At 40.6% G+C, this 24115-nt stretch overlaps 1 protein-coding gene across 2 annotated transcripts in view; it reads right to left on the bottom strand.

Moving 5' to 3' along the window:
- Positions 1 to 12080: 12080 nt before the first annotated feature.
- Positions 12081 to 24115, bottom strand: part of LOC139924895 (plexin-B2-like) — a 47189-nt gene continuing 35154 nt past the window's right edge. For both annotated transcript variants that reach the window (XM_078282001.1, XM_078282002.1), the window contains exons 31-40: positions 23151 to 23229; positions 22868 to 22968; positions 21873 to 21954; positions 21014 to 21165; positions 20626 to 20786; positions 18614 to 18761; positions 18430 to 18494; positions 17611 to 17686; positions 16510 to 16584; positions 12081 to 15520 (exon numbers count right to left, since the gene is read on the bottom strand). In XM_078282001.1, coding sequence (XP_078138127.1) covers positions 15416 to 15520; positions 16510 to 16584; positions 17611 to 17686; positions 18430 to 18494; positions 18614 to 18761; positions 20626 to 20786; positions 21014 to 21165; positions 21873 to 21954; positions 22868 to 22968; positions 23151 to 23229 — 1044 coding nt within the window. In that variant the 3' untranslated portion in view covers positions 12081 to 15415. The remainder of the gene's footprint in view (positions 15521 to 16509; positions 16585 to 17610; positions 17687 to 18429; positions 18495 to 18613; positions 18762 to 20625; positions 20787 to 21013; positions 21166 to 21872; positions 21955 to 22867; positions 22969 to 23150; positions 23230 to 24115) is intronic.

Below are 24115 nucleotides of genomic sequence, written 5' to 3'. Positions count from 1 at the left end.
GAGTTTTAGTGTCCCATGACGGTCTAAATGCTGTTTCAGAGGCTTTTCCACCCGACAGGAATGCAGTTCTGGGGGAAACACTGAATTTTGTGGTATGAAAATGCCAGTGAGTGCAAAATATTGTTATTTTCCCATATCAGTCAGTTTGTAGTTTTGTTTCTAGTTCAGTAGAGCACAAATGCACTACATTTCTTAACAAATATGTATAATTTTCCCCCTCTTTTTGTTTTAGTGTGATTTAGTCCCAACTGCAGTCATCAGTATTTAAAAATCCCCTCACTGTCTTGTGTCATCACGGGAACCTAATCTCAGTGTGAGCTCTTCACCCAGTTCAGGTTTTCACAGTGACACTGTCCTGTCTGTATTTATCCTTCGAACTTGGAGGTGAGGAACTTCCCATTTCTGAGACTCCTAATCATATTTTTCTTAAAACAGGTAAAACACATCTACCTTTTGGATGACACAATTCCACTTGTTTTCCTTGAAATGCGACAATATGTCAAAACAAGGGAGATCGCTCCATTTGTTTCAAGGTAACATCACAAGTGAAGCAGCATTAGACAAAAAGCTGTATTTTCTCACCTCTCTAGCAGATTTAGTTATTTTATTGAAGATTTTGAGATGTAGTTAAAAGATGAATAAAAATAAAAGATTACATATCTCTAAGATAGACAGTTTTGACAGTTTTAACTCCTTGTAGAAGAATGGCTGTTGCAATCAAGTTTCAGAAGGCAGGCTTGGATAGTTCCATAAACTAAAACCTAAAAGTCTTGAGAATTTCATGGGCTGAAACTGGGGACAGATTGTAGCAAACAAATTGGTACAATAGATAGATAAATAGCAGATAGCAGTCATATTGAATGTATATATATATTTCCAAGTAAATTTAAATTGAATATTGAGAAACTGAATTTCAAACAAGTAAATACAATTTCACTTTGCTGCTCTATGTAGCTGCTCTATGTAAGATTTTCTAACACTAAAGATTCTCCCTGTTTGCCCCAATTAAATTCTAGTGTCTGTATGGAAATCTTCTTAAAAAATGCAGATACAAATCATTGGAATTCAATTTCAAGAATCACACACAAATTCAGTGCACATGCTTCAGGTTCAGACGGGTAGTGGGAAGTTTCAGCCCTTCAAATTTGAACATTTCAGCTGTTGCATTTCAGAAGTTTCTGTTAATTTTGGCGATAGAAAAGTATCAAAACCAGCAAAAAAATATCCTCATCTTTTTAAACACTGCTGTCACCGTTTTGTAAAGTCTTTGTAGTCCGCTTTGACATCTGCTTCCAGAAAAGCACGTCAGCCTATACCCAGATCAGTTTGTCGGCTCCACCCAACAGGCTCCACAGTCTCATAAAGCCAAATGGAACTGATCCCAGTGCAGCCCTTATAGACTGGGGGCTGAGAGAGAAGATCGGCTCCCTTGGGTGCTGCTGTTTCCCTGCTGAGGCTTCCTGGGTGCCTGACGACAGCGCCGAGAACCCGAAGGACGCCTGGAGGTTTTCTTCTTCTCTAGTTCATCCTTTCACGCCACATACTCTCTGGTAGAATTCTTTCATAGCACACTCACTCCAAAAAGGAAGAAATGGAATTAGGATTAGATTGAGTTGGATTCAAACTGATAGAAATGAATTGGGTAACACTCTACTTGAAGTGGTGCTCATACGACATTATAGGGCATCATTAGCACATTGTGAATGCATAATCAGATAATTATAACAATCAGAGAATGATATGATATAGACAATATGCAAAAAATATAGGGGGTGCAACTGTATAGTCAATGACATTTTTAGATAAATGTAATTTTCTGATGTTTGTCTGATGATTATATTGTAAGAAAAGTTTGTCTCTGCTTCTAAGGGTCTTATAAAGTACTGTAATGTATAAAAATATATATATTTATATATGTAAAGATGTCAGTGAATCACACAATCACCTATATGGCATCAGTATAGAGAGGCTTTTATTTTGAAAGATACACGTGTTTGAGTGTGTCTTAACAACTGAGCTCTCATTAATGGAAAGAGAGAGAGAAATTGGAGATGAGTCATGACACACTCACACACACACACACACATACACACACACACACACCTGGTGGCTCATTAAGATTCGAGTGTGTCCCCCCACAGCGGCGTCCTGAGGGACAACACCCCTCGCTCGCTCTCTGTGGAGAACAGGATTATTAATTAATACACACACACACACACACACACAGATACCAGATGCACTTTCAGCATTAATGCAATACAAAATACACATACTTGCGTGCGTACACACACTCTGTTACTGTCTCTCACTCTCTCTCTCTCTCTCTCTCTCTCTCACACACACACACACACACACACACATACACACAGACTCACAAGCATCAATGCAAAACAAATAGCAGGGTTAGAAAGATAAAACGCTCTTATAACATACACACACACACACACACACACACACAGAGTCTATGCAGTGATCATCACCCTGAAATGTTTTCTCTCTCCCATGCTCTCCTGACCCCAGAGACTGAACAGGAAATTGAGGCTCAGTGTGTGTGTGTGTGTGTGTGTGTGTGTGTATTGGATATGCAGTAGTATATTCTCACGTACGCATGCCTCACACCAAGAGCAGAAACACAACACACATATACTCAGCTGCCTTTTATCAGAGTAATATAACATGTTTCTCAAGTAAAAGCACTAAGGTAAAAGAACACACCAAGTTGTTGGTAGATTGACCTGTTGGTCAACTTAGTGATTAAGTGATGAGAACATGGACACCAAAATACACTGCTGAGTGACAGCAGGCTCCATGCTAATGCTTTAGCATACATTATGTTGAGTGATAGTCCATTAGCATTATCTCAAAAGTGAGAAAATGAGAAGTTGTAACAGCTCTAAAGCTAAATGGTAATCTTAGATGAAGTCTGAATGCTAATTCAGGCAGTTTGGTTAAATTTACTCAAAATATGATTAAAAAAACACTTTCCCTGTTTCCATAAGGGAAGGTGGTGGACAATGGGAGACTGAGTACAGCTTCCCATGATAACAAGTTCATTTTCTTTGTTTTCTCCGGAGTTATTTATGTCATTATCTCAAAATAACATATTTCGTTATCTCAAGATAATGAGAAAATGATGTCGTTATCTCAGGAAGACAATTTCAGTTAATCCGAGATCTTGAGATAAAACAAAGTAACGGGCATAGAGTCATTATCTCATTATCTCACGAAAACAAACATTGTTTTCCCAAGATAATGAATGAATTTATATTGTTCCTCGACATTTCAAACAGTGCATCACACTTGACAGATGCCCCGGACACTAACAGGTAGGCTGCTTCAATATTTGGGTTTTGAATAATGTGCTTTCCTTTAGGATGTTAGTTCCAAGCAGAAAATGACGTCATTATCTCGAGAAAACAATTTTTGCTATCCCAAGATAATGAGAAAATGATTTAATTTCATCCCAAGTGTGTGTGTGTGTTACCTCTGAGCGATCCTATCTGGACTTGAGGCATGTTGCTCAGGTCTGTAGGCAGACCCACGTACACACCTCCATAATTCCTAATCACACACACACACACACACACACACACACACACACACAAACACACACACACACACGTGCATGATTGGCAAGTTGCAAATTCATTTGAGCCAACTTCATTAATGTGTTTACACATCACACACTCATGCATTGGAAATCAAAATTAAATCACTCACTTCCGTTTGTCATCATCTGGCGCACACTCTTCTGCTCTGTTAGTACACACACACACACACACACACACACACACACATTAAAACCCTGCCTCTGGATAGAAGTCAGTTGATCTAAGTTAACCAGGTCACATCAAAGAAAGGTCAAACAACATAGATATGTTTTAATATCAGACTATGTTTGCAAATGGGTGTGTGTGTGTGTGTGTGTGTGGTGTTGGTGTCAGTGTGTGTTGAGCTTTTCATTTCTAGCGTAAGAGAGGTAAAGAGTGTAAATGGTACTCACACTTCTTTCGATGATTCAGCACAACCTGTGGTCACAACAGACAGATGAATAATTCATATTTCATATAAATAAATGTCCATTTCGCTCCTCTCTCTAACTGTGTGTGTGTGTGTGTGTGTGTGTGTGTTGGGGAGATTGGAAAGAGAAAGAGAGGGGTAAACAAACAAAAAGCAGACATTTTGAATTTGTTGTTATACATTCTTAAGAATATGACGATTATGTAGCCTATTGCTTTTATAATGGTTCTGCTTCTTTCTACTTAAATTGATTTTTACACCAGTAGTTTTGCTTCTACTGAAGTAAAATTGGTTTTGAAATTTGACATTTTGTTTTGCAGCATTGTTTCTAACTGACAGACAATAAAGTTGTTGAAATTGAAACTCAGTAAGACTGAGAGATAAGAGAGAGAGATAGACTACTACTTTCTGTCTGTCTGTTACATCACCAAGCCAGTAGATGACTCATCTAGGAACACACACACACACACACACACACACACACACACACACACGTACACACTCATCTGGGAGTCTCTGAACAGGAAACAGCTAAAGCCCCAAGAACACACAGCACCTCTGGGTGCAGATGAGGGTGAAACCATTCTGGATTCTGGTAACACACACACTCACTCGCACACACACACACACACACACACAAGCAAAATTCTCTGTAGTGTCTCTCTCATGCACAAACATCCTCTCTCCCTATCTCTCTCTCTCTCTCTCTCTCTCTCTCTCACACACACACACACACACACACACAAACACACACACACACACAGAGTATATCTCACCTCCAGTGCTGCTGGTGTTGGCGGCAGTGGAATTCCCACATCCCATCTCTCATCTGACTCTATAAACCAGGAAAAGAAGGAAGGAGAAGAAAGAGAACAAGGAGAGACTGGGAGGAAGAATGGGAGGATAAAGAGAGAAGAGTTGAGGGGAAGGTGTGAAGATGAAGGGAGGATGAAATGGAGAGAGGAAGAAACGTCCAATCAGAGAAGCTCTCTCACCCTTTTCCCCTCTCTCTTTCCCTTTCTCTCTCACTTTTCTCTTTCTTCTGTTTCTCGATCCAGCTCTCAGCATGGAGAAGGGATGTAAATGACGGCAAGAAAGAGAGGAGGAAGAAGGAGGAGGAGGAAGGGAGGGAGGAGAGAGAGAGAGAGAGAGGAACAGTGAGGGAAGAGCGAGAGAGGTAGGGAGGGAGCTCTGTGTGTGTGTGTGTGTGAGAGAGAGAGAGAGAGAGAGAGAGAGAGAGAGAAAGAAGGAAAGTAGAGAGCGAGAGGCAGGTCTACGTTTTCCCCAGGTGTTGAGGGGGCTGAGCTTCTCAGTGTGTGTGTGTGTGTGTGTGTGTGTGTGTGTGTGTGTGTGTGTGTGCGTGTGCGTGTGTGCGTGCCTGTGTGTGTGGTGCTTTGAAACCACTGCACAATTTGAAGGAAGTTGATCAAAGTTAGCTAGAATCAATTTAATTGATGCACTTCCCTCACATACAGTGTAAATAAACTGTTGGATTAGGGGACAGCGGGGACGAAAGTAACATTTTTTGTTTTTAGCTTATTTACTCAAAGACTGATACCAATATAGACACCAATATAAACCCTCATTTTGTCCTGTTGTTTCCTGGGAAAATGTATCACAAGCTGTTTCACCATTTACATGGTTGTTAAAGAGCAACTAAACCCCAAACCCAAACCTGTGCTGAAGCCTGACACCTAATGGTGAAAAGTCAGGTACTGAACTGGCCATCTGCTATTGACTGGTCTTTGGTGCCAGGTGATGTCACCACCTGTTGTTCTCTATAGAAGTCTATATAGTTGGTGAGAAGAGGAATGGGGTGGAGTGTCTCAAATAGACCTTTATGCTGGGGGTGGAGACATTTTTTTTTTACCATGACGTATCACAGGACCATCGTCCTTGTACACAGCTGCATCTCCAACTGAACACCAGCTGTTCATTTTAACCACTGGAGGGCGAACTGAGCCAGATTTAGTGAGATAAATATGGCACCGGGACATTTGGGCTCAAATGTTGACAAGTGTTGTTCAACATAGTACTAAATACACAGATGTGTTAAGAAAATGTACATGACTTTACAACTACGTACTCCCCTATTAGCGTGTTGTGGAGCCCCGGGCCGGAGAGCCAGCTGCAGTGAGGTTCAGCACCAGGGACAGCGCCCACTCCCACACAGGACAGGAGACAACTGGGCAGAGTGTGGGGTGGGAGGGGAGGGCCGATACTCCCGGGGGTCCCGCGTTGCTTTAGTCCCCGCTCTCCCCCGCAGCACCTGGGAATTCTCATCCAAGTTACACACACTTTTTGTGAACAGAAATTACAGTTTCCACTTGTCTCTTCTTCCCGGTTTGCAGCCTTGGTTCCATCACAATGCACACACACACACACACACACAGATGCTGTAAATCCCTGTGTATCCACATTTCCAAAGGCCAAATTACTCGTCAAATTGCCTTCTGTTTTAGTAACAGATGCATGTGGAGAAACACAGCAAGTTCACTGATGGACCGTAGCTGCTCCGCTCCTCGTCTCTCTGCTTTTGATCCTTATTTATTCAGGCATGCGGACTAAAAATAAGAACACATTCTTATATACAGCGACTGCCTGGGGGAATATAGTTGCGAGGGGAAGGGGACGGGGGGTGGGGGGGTTACGCACATATTAACACACACTAGTACAAACACACTGAACACCGGTGATATTTCAGCATGCTGAGCCTGTGTTGAAGACAGTCAGGTGGGTTGAAATACATGCTCCTGTTGCAGTAAATAGAAGTGTAAAAATACAAATGAACAGTAACAGGAAAACTGATTTTAAAGGTGCTACAAGTAACATTTTAACATGAATAAATTGTTAGCACACTCTGTTCCTTCCTGTTTCGGAAGCACTTCTTATTTGACGCTGGCCTCCTTCCTGCCTGGGCCTTTGTGCCGCAACTTGCGATGATTCATGCCACCCACACACATGCACGACACACACGCGCGCACACACACAAAGAAACACATAGATTTACACGGATGTGCACGCAAACACGCGAGCGCTCTCACTCGAATTCCCACTCTCTGCATCGCACATGCTCTCTCTCTCAATCTCCTGCTCACTCACACACACACACACACACACACACACACCTACACACACACACACACACAAAGCTAGCAATTGCCCTTTCTAGTACACTTACCTGAATTACAGGGTGAAGAAGAGTGACACCTCCTGCACAGAACGGGTCATTCACTGTTCCCAACTGCTGTGAAAATGACTTTGGAGGAAAATGTGTCATGTGCTTTCAATGTGCTGTGCTGCACTTGTGAGTTTAATACGCCACTTCTGGTGTGTGTTCAATAGGTTCAACTACAAAGAAAGAGAAAAAAAGACTTTTAACTGACTTTAATGTAAATACATTTGGTGTACATACTGTATGTTCTTAGCTGATTCCACTATTAACTAGAAGGAACTAATCAAATTCTTCATACACTAGCTGCGAATGCACAATTGTCACATGACTGCTGTTTTAACTGTTGAATCTGCTGTTTTTCTGTATGGTTTGCATTTTACCATCTTCCTAAACTTTTGAAAGTCTTCTGCAATATTGTTGGAACTGCTTCCTCATCAATACATAATCTTTTATCTGACAATTTCCTCTTTACAGCAAAGATTCCTCTTGATTTACATGGTTTTACTCTAAGAATGTTGCAGCCATTGAGGTAACATTGGTTTGTAAGCAGCAGTGGAAACAGCAGTTGCAGGCTCTTTGGCTGACCGCTTGCAGTTTGTGACTGACACATAAAATGATACAGCTGAGAGGAATGAGACAGGCAGAGGAGCTCCATTCATACGGCAGATGACGGCACTGACAGAGGGAGGTAAAGAAAAAGAGAGAGAGATGAGGAGAGGTGGAGATAGAAAGAACCGAAACAGATGGAAAAAAACACATTTAGACATTTAGAGAAAAAGAGACAAAGGATGGGAAAAGGGAAACAGTAGAGAAAGCTAGAGGCTGTTTGAGGCTGTAGTTCCTTATTGAGAACACATAGAGGCAGTGTTGTCACATATTTGCCTATAGATATTGACTGGCGGTTGATACCATCAGGTGGGAAGAGTGCAATGATATTTTTACTTATTGCTATTTTGGTTAAAATTGACTTATGTTGGACTTAGAGTAGTACTAGAACATTAAAATATGTTGTTTTACTGTAAATGTCAGCTCTTCTGTCTAAAACCTAAAAGCAAAAGTAGGCATAAATACTAATAAATCTAATAGTACAGACTTAAAAAATACTGCAAAAGAAATATCTGCTCAAGCTATGATTCATAAGTTTCCATCTCTGCTAGAAATCATGCAGCAGAGTTTAGGCCTGGTTCTATGCAGTTATGGGTATTGATATAGTTTTATAGGTTGAGTGTTAGGGAGAATTGCAGTCTCACTTTAAAATCACTCCCCCCTCATTTTTTCCATTATCTATTCACTGGCAGTAAGTACAGAGAAATACACTTACTTCTGATCAATAGTGTTCTACATGGCAGTTTTACTCATTTCCTAAAAAGCCGACTCTTTGGAGATGTAAGCTTTTAAGCTTTCCACAGCGGCTCCGCGCTCTAAATTACGCAAGTGTGACACAAAGGAGCAATTACTGTAATTCAAACCAAGCATAATATTCATTACTAATACATGTTCCCTATGTAGAAAGCAATTACCGGGGAATTTGAATCCATCAAAGTTTTGGAAAGGGGGATTCTCGTCAGGATTTTAATGAGCAAATGAGAGACGTGCGTGTAAATACCCTTGAATTATCAATTATTATGAATTATAAACAAGAGGCTTCCTTGCTGACTAGAATTCTCTGGCTGCTGCTGTGTCCTTGCCTGGGGCTGAGGCGTATCAGTGTGTTTGTCAGTTTCACACACACATTTTGGGCTGGGAAATATGCAGAGAAGAGTTTGAGAAGACTCCCTCTAATGCATGAATAAATGAGATAGGGAGTCGACACTGAAATCTGAATAATCCTCTGGTGCGCTTTCTCTCTCGCTCAGTGCGAGTTTGCATTACAACTGTCATTCAGGACTACGGCTTTCCATTGTGGGGACTTTCTGCCTGGTTTTGTGTGTCTGCGGCTCAAAGACAACCAGGATTCAGATCTCATTTAGAAGCTGTTGAATTAGTTGGAGAAGTGTATTTCTATATTAGAGAGTTTAAAGGAATACACCAAGTTAGCATGGAGCCTACTGTCACTCAACATAGTGTATGCTAAAGTATTAACTCAACATAGTGTAGGCTATGCTAAAGCGTTAGCATGGAGCCTACTATCACTAAACATAGTGTATGCTAAAGTATTAACTCAACATAATGTATGCTAAAGTATTAACTCAACATAGTGTAGGCTATGCTAAAGCGTTAGCATGGAGCCTACTATCACTAAACATAGTGTATGCTAAAGTATTAACTCAACATAATGTATGCTAAAGTATTAACTCAACATAGTGTATGCTAAAGTATTAACTCAACATTGTGTATGCTAAAGTGTTAGCATGGAAACAAACAATGTAAAAACTAGAGATTGTAAAAACAAAACAGCACTGAATACCATTTAGAGACACACTGTGAAAGATGAGAAATGACTGAGAAAAGATAGAAAAAGCCATTTGTAACCATTTATAAAGATCTTTATTGGATATTTGGAATTCCTGGATCTAGATTTTCTGCCCACTTCTCCACTTCCTCAGAAGAGTCACTGATTTGGGCTGCAGTCCAGTCCAGTCCAGTCCAGTCCAGCTAGTCCAGTCCAGTCCAGTCGGGTCCTGGTACTGGTAGTGCTGATTCTGTCCATGTCAAGTCCATCCAAACCATTTTTCTTGTTTCCTACAATGATGTCACAAGGCTAAACAATGGAAAAGTTGTATTTTGATGTACAAACTGTTATGCAGCACAATGGTGTAAATAGGTATAACCCTTATATCTGTGATGTTGGTAAAAATATCAGTACCAGTGGGCATTTTTCTGTATAATGTCCAAAACCTTCCAAAATTGTTGATTCGTTAAGAACCCAAAATGTCTTCACACTCATCCTTGTGTCTCATAAAATGACATTTCAAATACACTCAATTTACAATGCCATAAAAATACACAGATCCCCAAAGAGCGAACAAACAAATCTACTTATATCAATGTCTCTATTCCCTGTGCTGGTCCCCTCATCCAGTCTTACACACATGAATGACATTTTACTCTACTGTACCTCTGTGTCTGCGAATACCACTCAATTCAAGAATTCCCATCATGCAATTCAAAGCATATACTGCAGCGTTATGGCCTCATCCTTCTGTTAGACATGTTCACTAACACTGATCAAACTGTCCAGGGGCAACAACATTTCACTGATAAAATTCAGCGCTATTCCCCTTTAATACACTTAGTGTGTGCGTTACACACTCCAGCAGTTCTCACTTGTTCTGCACATATCCATAAGTCTCAATGCAATATACTTCATCACTGGTTCTCAAAGCGGGGTCCCGGGACACCCAGGGATCCTTGTGGGGACGCCAGGTGGTCCCTCAGCAAAATGAGGGATAGAGGGCTTTCAGGTGATGTAACACACCCTCTGGCGGCCATATTGGAGGTCCTCTGCTATTAGGCAACAGTGGCTGAGAACGGTTGTTTTTTTCATATGACTTGGCCATCTCAACAGAATTGATATGGTTAATTTCTGTGCTGCTTTTGACTGGGAACTGATCATTTCATCACCAATACATCTCGCTTCATATCTGACTGATTTTGTGTTTAGAGAATGTGAGATTGTTAGCTAGCTTAACCATAGTGTCTAGTCAGATAACGGTCTTGTTAACACATCTGATTTGCACAAGCTAACACATGTAGTAGAAGCTAACTTTAGCGATAGTAGTGGCCAGTAGTTGCATGTTAATATTAACATCGATTGCTTTGCAAAATTAGCCTGCTGGCTAGTTAGCTAGCTATCAGTTTGTTCAGGTTAACAGAGCTGAGTCACAGTAACCTAAATTTGGAAACAAATTACCTTATCAGACTGTTCACTTTTACTTATAACAATATTGAATTGACTGACAACCACATCTCTCTTTTCTTTGTCCAGCCAATGGACCTCCATGATGGTGCCAGCTGTGGTTGCAGGGAGATTTGTGACACAACTGCAAAATCAAAATCAAAATTCCTCCCCTATGGGACAAGATCTTATACCTGCAGGGTCTAATGTGCGTCTTTTTGGGTGTCCATAAGATAAAAACATTCAAGAACCCCTAGAACAGTGTTTCCCAACCCGGTCCTCAAGTACTCGCCGTCCTGCAAGTTTTTGTTCCATCTTTACTCTTGCGCACCTGATCCAATTAAGGGCTCCACACTTTCATTCCAGCCCTGTTCAGGTAGATCTGTCTCTACTGCTCAACGAATCAGCATTAAGCCCTTAATTGGATCAGGTGTGCAAGAGCAGAGCTGGAACACAAACTTGCAGGACAGGGGTACTTGAGGACTGGATGGGGAAACACTGCCCTAGAAAACAAGGTGTCCGCCTACCTAAACTACTCTTTTGGATCACGACCCTCCAGTTGAGAACCACCGACATCTAAATCCCACCACAACATCCATAGACCTGCAACACCTGTATGTGCTTCATCACCTCTGTGGCTTTTGCTTTCACTTCTACTTCCGGTTCTACTCTTTAAGGCACTCACTGGTGAAAGGCAGAAAGAAGCTAGTGTTGGTGAAGAAGTAGAGACAGTTTTTGAAAATGGTAAAGGTAAAATGGTGAAATATGGTTCTCAACAAAAGATTACATGAGTCAGAGACGGCTCAATTTTGTTTGTTTTACAATGAATAAACTATATTTGCAGAGTGATTAGAGTTGAGCTCTTCTTTTAGTATAAACAACACAATCTAAAACTCTTTTTCCAAATGGATGGAAAGAACTGAGCATGTCAGAGTGATGACAAAGCAAATATGGCAGCCCGCTTTGAAAAGCTGCTGTGCTGTGAAGGGCTTTGATCTCAGAGCGAACAGCAGTACCAGCACTGAAAACAAATTCCAAAAAAAAAAGTTTGACATTTCAACAGTTTTATAAAAGTACCATTGAATTATTAAATACATAATTGTCTGTTCCTCTCATTTCTGGCTTTGTTCATCTCACATACAAGTCCAGTGACACTCCAAACCTGGGAATCAACACACATTACGATTTATTTTTAACTCATTAAGCACCAAAGTGGCATTCATAACCAAATTTCCAAGAGAGAAATGCTCATGGAAAGTTTATGAGAGAAAAACACACTATGATGTATCCATTTCAGTCTTTTTTTTGTATCTGAATGTCAAATTGGGCCAAATTCTGCTCTAAATCTTGTAGTGTGTGTCTACCCTTAACAGTTTAAGGATTTAGAGACAGTTCAGTACAGTCCCAGCCTTCGGGTTGTATTGCTACAGACATTGTATTTAAAGATGCAGTTTGTAGGATTTATAATGTCAGAAAAGTTAGAATGAGTTGAGAGGGATCGACAAATTAAACTTCTCTGAAAAACTGAAAAACAAAAATCTGGTGTTTCGCTTGGACACAAAAAAAAAGCAGAAATGCGCTTGAACAGCTTACAAACTGCATATTTAATCTTTGATATTGACTAAAGCAGTACATAAAGCATGTCGTTCGGGCTCAGAAGGCAAAGAATAAGGCAGATATATGATGAAGACGGCGATGAAGATGATGATTAGTAAGTCGTAGAAGATAAACGAGTACATGTACACTCCAGCGGTGTAATGGCACTTGACAAACCCAAAGCCTGCTGCAGATCTTCCTAACTTGGTCCACAAATTGCTCTTTTCACTGAGTGGTTGGTAATAATCACGTCATTTATGTCCTAAAAACAGACATTTATTCCATTTTTCTCTGTAATTAACAGCTGATAATAGTGTATTTTTTTCCGTACCCCGTTTTATGGAACACCAGTTGAACTCTTTGGAGATACAAGGTTTCAGTGAGACAGTAGATTTCCGTTGTTTTCCTTCAATTGTATGTTTTTACCGACGAGGGGGTCTGATGAAGGGCATGATGGCTCGAAACGTCACAACATATCTGGTAATTGGTAAATACATATGCAAATGTGACTAGTATGCAGACTCCATTTTAATTTTTTTCTTTCATTTGTCTGCCACCTGTAAAGTTTTTGGATGTGCGTGCCTTTGCGTATTTTTTTTTTGTGGTTCCCCTCGATTGTGATCCATCTCACACTGATATTATCCTTAACAATATTGCTCTTGCTTGTGCTGGTTGATGTTAGTGCAGTGGCTGTGTAATCCTCCTACAGGGTATCTGCAGCCAAATTTAAGACTTTTTTTTTAAGACCTTTTTTTAATGCTGCCTGGAATTGAAGACCCATTTTAAAAACCTATTTCTGATTGAACACAGATAATGAAAATGGTGAAATGAAAGAAAAAGGACACCAGGAAATTAATTGTGTAGAGACATGAAGTCCAGCTGTGTTTAAGAAAGCAAGACAGGATGCATATTGTATCGTTACATGATGAAAAATTAAGACTTCTAATAACTGGATTTAAGACATTTTTATCTTTTTTAAGGCCTTAAATTTGGTTTATTTGTTTCAAGACTTTCTAGACTGATACGGATACCCTGTCTCAGGAGGACTGTAAGACCATTTCCTCCAATGTATGCAGTATAACAGAGAAAAATAGAAAACAAATAAAAACCAAACAAAACAAATGACTCCGCGTCAGTACACTGCATTAAAATAATGGAATATTGCGAATGAAATCAAGACAACAAATTATAAAAAATAATTAAAAACTAAACATTTAAAGTTTGGCTATTTAGACCTCATGATTAGGCAGTCATGATTTTACACAGGAAGTAGAAAGAATCGATCTTAACTGGCAACAGGGTGTTTACAACCGTCCAATGGCATCGCATGATTAACGCACACACACGCACACAAACACACACACACACACACGCACAGACATGACATCATGGACCACCCTGCTTAACCTCGGAACACTTTACAAAAGAAAAATCACATAAAAATAAACTGAGTGGCGATCTATCAGTCCGTTAAAAAGATTAATTTCATCTTGTATATGTGAATGCGAAGCCTCTGCTTAAAGCCTGCACCGGAACATTTTCCACACAAAGCATAATACTAAAACTTAACCTACACAGAAAGAAATGATCCAGCTGATTATCTGCAATTATCAACACAATGTCATCAGCGTAGAAACACGTACTGTGGCGTATTCAATACGGAAAAGCATTTGGCCATGAAAAAGGAAAGTCCATGTTACGGTTTGTTGTTTTTTTTGGACAAAACTCTCATCGTACCCTGATTTCACTCTCCTCAGTTGTGCCGTCAGAACCAAGACCCCTGATTGGTCAGTGGTGTGTACCGTACTGGGTTTTCATTGGTCGATTATTATTAATCTGCCAGCTTGCTTAAGGTAAAAGTTATCATCCTTGCAGTTCCTGGCTTTAGGATGAAACGCTTCTCTGTTGCTGACTACAGATTCGTTTTCCTGGTGACCGCTGACCTCAGGTCAGCATTTAGAGGCAAATTCACCTCTTGTCCACAGTTCATAGTGTTTGCTTTAGCCCTAACAGGAGAGGAAAAAAGTGGTTAGCTCGCAGTCTGAACGTCCGAGTCCCCTGAAGTCTTTCAGATCCAGATCCTATCATGAGTCATTGTACACAAAATCCAAATGTCCAACAGGGCCGAGTGGTAAAAAGGAAATATTTGGTCATGTCTTATTACTTCACTAAATCACTTCAATTATCCACAAATCTTCAACCTCCATTCCTTAGATGGTAAACATCCTGCAGAGCCCCTTGGCACCTCCCCCTTCAGTCCTTATATGGTCAAATCAAATCTTGTGGGTAACAGTGGTGTAGTAGGGGGATACACAGTTAAATGGAGTACACCAACCTATAAGCCTAATTACCACTGGAAAATAACCCTTTAAGCCATTTTATAGCAGCCATTTTGCATCCCATCTCGCTGTTTGAGTAGGGATACCAAATGGCGTCAGTGGAAGTATGCCATACCACTGTAGTAGATACGACCACTTCAGTTACCACCACTACACCACTGTCACATCACTCTGGGCTTGCTTAAACACTTCATTTGTCCAAAATCTCCAGTCCTTATATGGTCAACAATAACCTGCGGAGTCCCGTAGCTCCTCCCCCTTCAATCCTTATATGGTCAACAGCTTTCTGTGGCGTCCCTAGCCCCTTCCACTTCCGTCCTTACATGGGCACACATTCTGTGGAGTCCTAGAGCTCCTCCTCCTTTGAGTCCTTGTGTGGGAAAACTACATCCTGCGTAGCTCCTCCCCCCTGACCCCTCCGTGTGTCTGGTGGCGGGAGGTCAGAGGTCAGAGGTCGGTGACCTTGTTCTCCAGGGCAGCGGCGATCTGTTGGAGGCGGAGGGTGAGCTGTTTGCTCTGGGCGGCCGGGTCCTCGTCCAGTGACTGGATGATCTGAGGGAGACGACACCGCAACAATTATTTAATTACCTGAATTACCTGCCATTTTTACTATGAATTTGAACTTGAATTGAAGCTGCTGATAGCTTATTAGTGATATTGTGTGCCAATATTAAATGTCTTTAAATTTGATCATTTTTAATATTCACTTTTTTCCCCAGAATGTTATTCTTATCAGTGTGCAAAAGCACACAATTCAGGCTAAGCTCTTCCCATAGACAACCATTATACTATTGACCAATTCTACAATAAATATGTAAACAATCAAACTGCATCATATCAGAGGTGGACGACACGGACTGGACCAGATCCAATTTATAATAAAAGACCAATATCGGCCCCATATATCAGCAAAGGTGACAACATTTTTTTTTGGAGAACTTGGAAAAAAGGATCCTGGCGAAATGTTTTCCTCACCTGTTGTGAAGTCATTATATTGAGATAAACACGGGGAGAAAAAACAGACAGCACTTAGAAATTGAATCCCCCGAGAGAATCCCAAAGTTGTTTTTCTCTTGCATCTCGGGGCCTCCGCACACCAGACACAAGCCGCACCAAACTATTTCAAACACACTTCTAAAAAGATCTGCGACACTCTTCCAAAGAAAATATTAGGAAAGAATATAGCGCATTGCATAGGGATGAACAAAATGAATTATCACGGATATCGCAGCTGCAATACGACTTCCAATCTAATCTTTATAGTGTAGTTTATAGTCTACAGCTCTATAATAGTAGATTGTGGGAATATTTCCCATTGGACCCAATGATCACTCTATTCTTTTTATATATATATCTGAAATTGAATGAAGCATGTCTGCCAGACAGAAGATACTTTCATTATCACACATTGAGTGTGTTATAACAATAGTTTGCAATGTAGATAATGCATTCTTTCATATGACAGTATCAGTATTAATTGTAGGCATTACTCTGCCCCAGTCTGTTTGAATCTTTTGAAACAGAAAAAAGCGGTTTCCTACCCCGTCGTAGTACTTGCTGGCATATTGGTAGAGCTGATGTAAGGCCACCTGGGTGTTCAGCTTGTCTGTGTGTTGCTGCAGAGAAGAGACACGGTTTAGATACAGAGACGGTTCAACTCCTCCGAGGGAGACGCCGGCTGCGTTTCCATCCGACTGTCAAGTGGTTTGTACGCAAACTTTTGAAATGTCACAAAAAAATGCATATAAGATGCGTTTCTATCAGGTAGTTGAAACGAATAAATAGGCTTCCTGAATATGAAAAAAAACATCCACCAGCAAAATAGACTCTTTCAAGATGTGATTAGTATTGGCTGAGTTGTTATTGTTCTTAGGTGTCAGTTAATACTGGTCGTATTTTGTGCTTTCATCTACAGGCGAAAACAAAGAAGTGCTTTTGGCAATAACGTATCAGCTAATGATCATATTACCATGATGGAGCTACAGCAGGTGTGACATTTCTCTGAGATCATTTACAGATAACGAGGGTCCAAAATGACCACATGCCCAGCAACAAATGCCAGTGATATTTGTCTTGAATAAGGGTTTCCCGCCACACTGGCCCATAACGTTTTGAGACCACAACATTTGAATGCTGCCTCAGTTATGTAGTTATTTACAGTCTTTGGTCTCAAACAATGGCTCTGTATCAAACAGGCTTCTAGTCTGCTCACAAAGTAGCTGATTCTATGCATGAAATAGCACTGGAAACAGGTAGGGTGACACATTTCTATGAAAAATGTATATTAATAAAACTGGTAAAAATAATTCTTGGCAGGCAATTTTTTTTAGTTTCTCAGCCCTTGGCAGGTGAGCCCAAAAGTGATTTTTTACAATGAAGCTGAACCATTCGTCAGGCCGATCATGCCGAGCCTGCATCATCATTTATTCAACAAAAGCGTTTCCGTCTCTATTTATCACATAATTTCCTCACTGACATCAAGCAAGCATAAAAAGTTTTCTATTGAGGGAACTGTATTTGCATAAAAACAGTTGGATGGAAACTCAGCTATTGACAGAAATACAGAGACAAACATGTAACAGACAGAAAGACAGACAGCAATAAACACACACACACACACACACACACAAGGTGACTCGTACCCTGGACACCTCAGCAAGGTGTGTATTCATGTCCTGGTCGCTGACTGGAACCATCTGTCTGATGCCCTTGTAGTAACTGAGGAGAACACACACACACACACACACACACGCGCGCACACGCACACACACACACACACACACACACACACACACACACACACACACACACGCAGAGTTAAAGAGTCTAATTATGCCGCCTGAAGACAAACATTGTTTTCTGCTCTTATTGCCCTTAATGAGTGTAATGAGCAGAAAGCTTATTAGGAGCTTAGTGGGAAATTCACTATATTTGACTGTAATTGAACTAAAGCAGTGACTGAATTTCAAAAAAGCAAAACAAGTGATGTAGTTTAAAGTACTGACATTTTGAATTGTAACTAACTCAGAATTTTTCAGACTTTTCACAAATCCGCTTAATATGCTCTTGACACATTGGAATTGTCAGATGTTTTATGATTCCCATTTATTCTATTCTTATTCATATAATATTTTTCTTTCCTATTTTGCTGCTGCAGTGACTCAATTTCTCCACAGGGATCAATGAAGTTTCATCAAACCTTTTGTCTTATCTTATTCAGTCTTGTACATTGGACTTTTTTACTGTTCTCTATTCTTCTAAAAAGGTTTTACATGCTGCTACTATTTTACCATCAAGTGGAAATCACTTGGACTAATGAATGAATGGGAACCCATACATAACCCAGTCTGACTGCTACAAATGACTTGTCAATATACTCCCATGATTTTCTGGGCAGCCACATGACTTCAACGCTCAATACATCCTTTCTTTTTTCTGTCTATTCAGTGAAGCAAACTCACTCGTCCACCATCTTCTTGTACGTGGAAATCTCCTTTGCATAGAGCAGCTTGTTACTGGGAGACTCCTGCAGGGAGAGAGGAAAAGAGGGGAAAGATGAGTGAAGACAGCAGCTTTTAATAATCATCTTAATTATCATAAAGCGATACTCTTCAGAGCTGGAGAGTTTACTGTGAGGTAACTGACCCTGCTGAGCTTGTGCTCGGTCTTGGTGCAGGCGTCCATGAAGGTCTGAGAGATGACGTGCAGCGAGGCGTCCACCACCTCCGTCACGTGGACGTCGAAGATGAAGTGGGGGTTCCTCAGGATGTTCACCCAGAACCGCAGGGGCAAGCTGGGGGGACACAGAGCTTTAGATCAGGGCATCTGCAGCAGAATTGAAGACTTTTTAAGACCTTGCTAAGGCTACCTGGAATTAGATTAAAGACCAATTTGAAAACCAAAATAAAGAAGATAAAAAGATAAGAAGACAAAAAAAACCTGGCAAAAACATTTCAGATTTAACATATCTAATTAAAAAATATGAAAATATAAATGAGCAGTATAAGAAAAAAAAGACTAGGACATGTTTATCATATTGGATTCACCCTGTTCTGTATTAATCTAAAGGTGATGATATATAGGCACATTTTTAAGGCAAATTTGGGGCAAATATTTAGGGCAAAGTTGGGGTAAAATTTTGCTGGAAATATTTTCTCACTGAAACCTATGAAGCAGTTTGAAATTTAGTTAAGCTTAATCAGAGAGCAAGCTATGGGGGCAAGGTTTCAACATCAACCAATCAGAGACTAGAAAATTGGTCAGGTGACCTGTCCCATTTTTTTCAAAATGGTCCAGCTGCTACTAAATAGTAAACACAGCTAGGAAATAATAGCTGTGATTTAGCTAGCTGTTAGCTTGCTAGCTTGTTAGAAACTTGTATTTTTGCTAGCTTGCTAGCAAAAATGTTATGAAATTCCATTGGATAACCTTGATAAAATGACTAAATTATTACATTTTCAGTAGAAAAGAGGGAGCTAAGATAACAGTGATGACAGCAGTATCTGTTATTTCATCCCTTTTCACTCCTCTAAATTTGTCAGTTACTCTTTTTGCCCATTGCCGGCAAATTTTGCCCCAAATTTGCCCTAAAAATTTGCCTGTGTATCATCAGATTATGAATGTGGGTGAAACTTACTGTGAGCAATTGTAAGTGCAGTAATGTAACACAACATGAGAAAATAAATCCCACACTGCTGCTGCTCCCATTCTTGTGCCTTATTTTGCCTTCCGTTCTAGCTCAGCTAAACATCACCGTATGTATCGTTTAAGACTTTTCCAGGCTTCTTAAGGACCGGCGGACGCCCTGCCTCATCTCCCTGTAAAGAGACCAGAGCTGTCCACCTCTCTTCCCCTCCCTCCATCCTTTCATCTCTGCCTGCCACAGAAACCTCCCCGCTACCCCCGAAGACCATAACCCTAGTCAATAATTCACCAGCACCCATGAATATTTCATTGTCTTTCTAAGTTGTGTGTGTTTCAGATGATTGACAGGCTCAACTCAAGGCCATTTTTGAAGCGGTTTAGAGTTTATGCGAGCGATCTCTCCCTCCCTCTCTCCCCCTGTCATCTGTCTCTATTTCCTCTCTTCTTCGGTATCGCTCTTCTTCATTTCCCTCTGTCATCGTTTAGCCGTCCTGATAGCAGCCCGCCAATTAAATCGCGCTTTTATGTGGTCGACTGCCTGGTTCAGCTATGAGGAGAACATAATTACACTGTAGTTGATGAGGAATAACACACACACACGCATAATCAGCCGGAGGAGAGGTATAATTATGTCTCTGAGCAGGTTTTCTTAGAGATTCGGGTTTAAGAGAAAAGGTTTGAAGTTTAGGAAGCAGAAATACACACACAGACATACTACACTGACATATGGGTTTAAAAATCGGATCAATGTTGTCCAACTCCGATATGATAGATATGATGCTGTTTGTGTGATTTCAATGGAGAGTTTTAGTGTCCCATGATGCTGTTTCAGAGGCTTTTCCACCCTGACAAGAACAAAATTCAGGGAAAAACACCCAAAATTTGTATTTTTTGGGCATGAAAATGGTCAAATTTGGAGATATTGTTCTTCAAAAACCCCAACTATGATTAAACTATGACTTCCTTTTACTGGTGTGTGTTTGTGCGCGCGCGCGCATGTGTGTGCGTAGTACCTGTTAGTTTTCCAGATGTGCAGCGTCTCTTCTTCTACGTTGTCGTGTCTCAGTGCCTGCTCATCCAGGAAGTCGAAGAAGTATTTGACAGCTGGGGGGACGACGGCGCTGGAGCACAACACACTCCGGAAGAAATCATCCACAAACTGCTGCAGCGTGCCCTGTAACACACACACACACACACACACACACAAAGGAATGGAAAAGGTAATTATAATCTGTTTCTGTTTCAGACTTCTTCACAGTAATCCGTTGACAAAATGTGACAAATGGTTGTTTTCTATGTCAAACAGCCAGATCAAGACTTGCTCGCGTATTCTCATTAAATGTTCATGGTCTTTTCTTCACTACCTCTTCACACACACACACACACACACACACAGCCTACCTTGACAGACAGCAGCCTGGTCAGGTAGATCTCGGTGATAGCTTTGGTCATTGCCTTGTCCTTCATACTGCCCCTCTTCGACTTGACTTCATCGATCTCATCAGCCGGTCTCACCAGGTGGAAGGTGTTGTCGTCCTCCAGCAGGGAGTTTTCTATGGGGGGGGTGTGAAAAAAATGTATACATCAATAATTTACAGAACGTTAACAGACCAAACTAACTGTCAATTATAATGATCAGTAAATCAATCAGGCTAGGAAATCTCACGTCAAATTTTTGGGCGTAATTACAGATTTAAAAACAGTGACATCACCTCCATAAAAGGAACCTTCTCAGTAAGCTTTGACATTCAGCATTAAAATACTGAGGTAATACAATAAATGAGTATGTTTCCATGTTCCAGTGCACACAATAGTCTGTATTGTTTACATTTTATTGGCCTAATAAAGAGGAATGGAAATTGTAAAATCAGTTTTGCCTCAACTTATCCCCAATCCATATTTGCACTGAATATAATATCAATACAGTATGAAGTATCATATCGTATCATATCGCATTCTATAGTATTGTATCATATTGTATCACATTGTATATTATCATATTGTTTTGTATTGCATTAAACCGGATCATATTGTATCATATAGCATCATATTGTGTCCTATTGTATTTCATCATATTGGATCAGATTTGATCAGATCAGATTGTATTGTATCGTATCATATTGTATCTATCATATTATATCATATCATATTATTGTATTGCTATCATATTAATACCCAGTTCTGCTTCAAAAGAGGCTATTGTGGTGTGTTTGTGTGTGTGTGTGTGGTGTGTGTTTGTGGTGTGTGTGTGTGTACATACTCTCTTCATAGCTGTCTTGGTTCTGGTGGAATGACTGTGTGTGTAGAACTCTGGACAGAACCAACGTGGCGTTGTCCCGAACCTGGAGGACAGACACAAACACACACACACACACACACACACACAGTCAGGTAATATAGACCAGGAGGGCGATTATCATTTTTAGCTTCACTTCATCATATATCTGAAATTGTTCTGGCCTGTAGCAAATAATAAGATGATGATATCACAACATCAGTCTGAAGATGTTATTACATTATCCAGCAATTTATTACACTAGCAGGGTTTATTATATTTTTCCAGTTACTACATCATCCAGCAGCTATTTCATTATCAGTAGCTTCAGGGTCTCATAAGGAAATCATTGATATACAGAGAAATTCCTAATATTAGCAATAGCCAAATGTATGGTCTTCCCCATTAGGTAGAAACTGTCACATAAGACTGGACCTAGACCTACACCCAGATGGAGTGTTTTCAGTGGAGTTTGAAGGTGTGAAAGGGGTGATGGGGTGAGCGGAGGAGGGCTTCGACACATATTGGTAGTCGTGACACGTTGGGGAGAGTCTCATGTGGCTAAACTGCTCTACACTTTGGTGCAGCTCGTTTCTCAGAGCGGAAGAAAAGGTCTGGCTGAGGTCAAGAAAGAGAAGCAAAGGTGATTAAAAAAAAAGTGTGGGACGTCCTGGTGGCTCAGCTGGCTAAGGTGCACACCTTGTAGCTGCAGTGAGTGGGAGGATTTCCTCAGACTGTAAAACCTAGAATGAAGCCTGCCTCGCTCTGCCTTAAAGAGCTGCTAACCCACCTAAAAGAATTTCATTAGTCTGGCTTTCAATGGAGAGTTTTAGTGTCCTGTGATGGTCTAAATCTAGATCTTTTCCACCCTGAGAAGAAGAAAACACTAAATTCTTGTAATTTTTGAGGCATTTTTGGACATGAAAATGGTCAACCAGAGTCTGTCCTACACACACACACAATATATATATAGAACTCACATTATAATGAGCCAAGGTGTTGAGTCTCTTCCAGCGTCCCTCCTTCTGGGAGGTCAGGTCCAGGTCTGACAGAATCTGCCCTGTGGAACCAGGCCGCCACTCTGTGGATGGGGGAGGAAATGCAACTTATTAAAAAAGATTTGATTACACAGTGTTTAGTAAAGAAGGACAGGAATGGTGGAGGAGGGAGAAGACACTTTCTGAATCTTATGTATACCATTTAAATAGCATATAAAGCCTTTTATAATGTGTGTATGTTTATGGATGTGTGTGTGTGTCTTACCCAGTGCAACACTGTCCACCTTGGGCCTCTGGGAGTATGGCAGATTCCTGTAGACCTGATCAATGATCTTCTCTTTCACCTGTAGAGTTGAAAAATGTAGACTACAGTGTTACATCAAATTACAAAAATATTAACAGATGGTAGTTTAAGTTTAATACAGGGAGGATCCAAGGATGTAACAGTTGATTTTGAAACTTTTTCGGACTGGAACACAGTCTGACACAAAGCATGTTTCATGGGCAAGTAGCATTTTCCATTTCCTCTCTTGAGCCGGCAGACAGTCAACTCTAATTGGTTTTCTCCCTTTGCCTCGACCACAAGTCAGTCTCATATCTTGACCGGTTGTTTTCTTTGTCTTTTAAGGGGGCAAAGACAATCGAACGCTAGATAATGTCCACACAAATCCATCAACACTAGTTCTGAGCATCGACCTTTGTGACTGGACACATACAAATGCTCTCTGGGGCACAATGCTAATAAAATTATGTGAAGACGAAATCTATCCGTTTCGTTCTTACTTGTATGGTTAGAATGTTTTACCAAACTCCATTCAATAACCTGTCAATTTAATGTTTCTTTGCTTATCGGCAAAGGAGCATACCTGGCAGAACATGACCTAAGAGCTTTTCCGAATTATCAGGTGCCACTCTTCAATTCGGCACACATATAATCCACCAAGCAGCACTTATTTCAATACAATTCTAACTTTTAGAATGCGCTGCTTGGTGGATCACCTTCATGCTGAACTAAAGAGCGAGTGTCTCCTAACGATTCAGAAAAAGTCTCCAGTCATATTTAAAGGGTATGTACCTTTGCAGATAAGCAAGGCGGCATTAAATCGGCAGAATTTTTTAATGGAGTTTGGCGTGACTGTGAATAAACCTGCACTCAACCTGGGACCCAGGCTCAATGGGATATTCTGCTTTTTCTGGGTGCAAACTGAGAAACTCTCTAATGTCCATTGA

The sequence above is a fragment of the Centroberyx gerrardi genome, chromosome 24 (assembly GCF_048128805.1).
Source record: "Centroberyx gerrardi isolate f3 chromosome 24, fCenGer3.hap1.cur.20231027, whole genome shotgun sequence".
Taxonomy (NCBI): domain Eukaryota; kingdom Metazoa; phylum Chordata; class Actinopteri; order Beryciformes; family Berycidae; genus Centroberyx; species Centroberyx gerrardi.
This window is presented reverse-complemented; position numbering and strand designations above follow the sequence as displayed.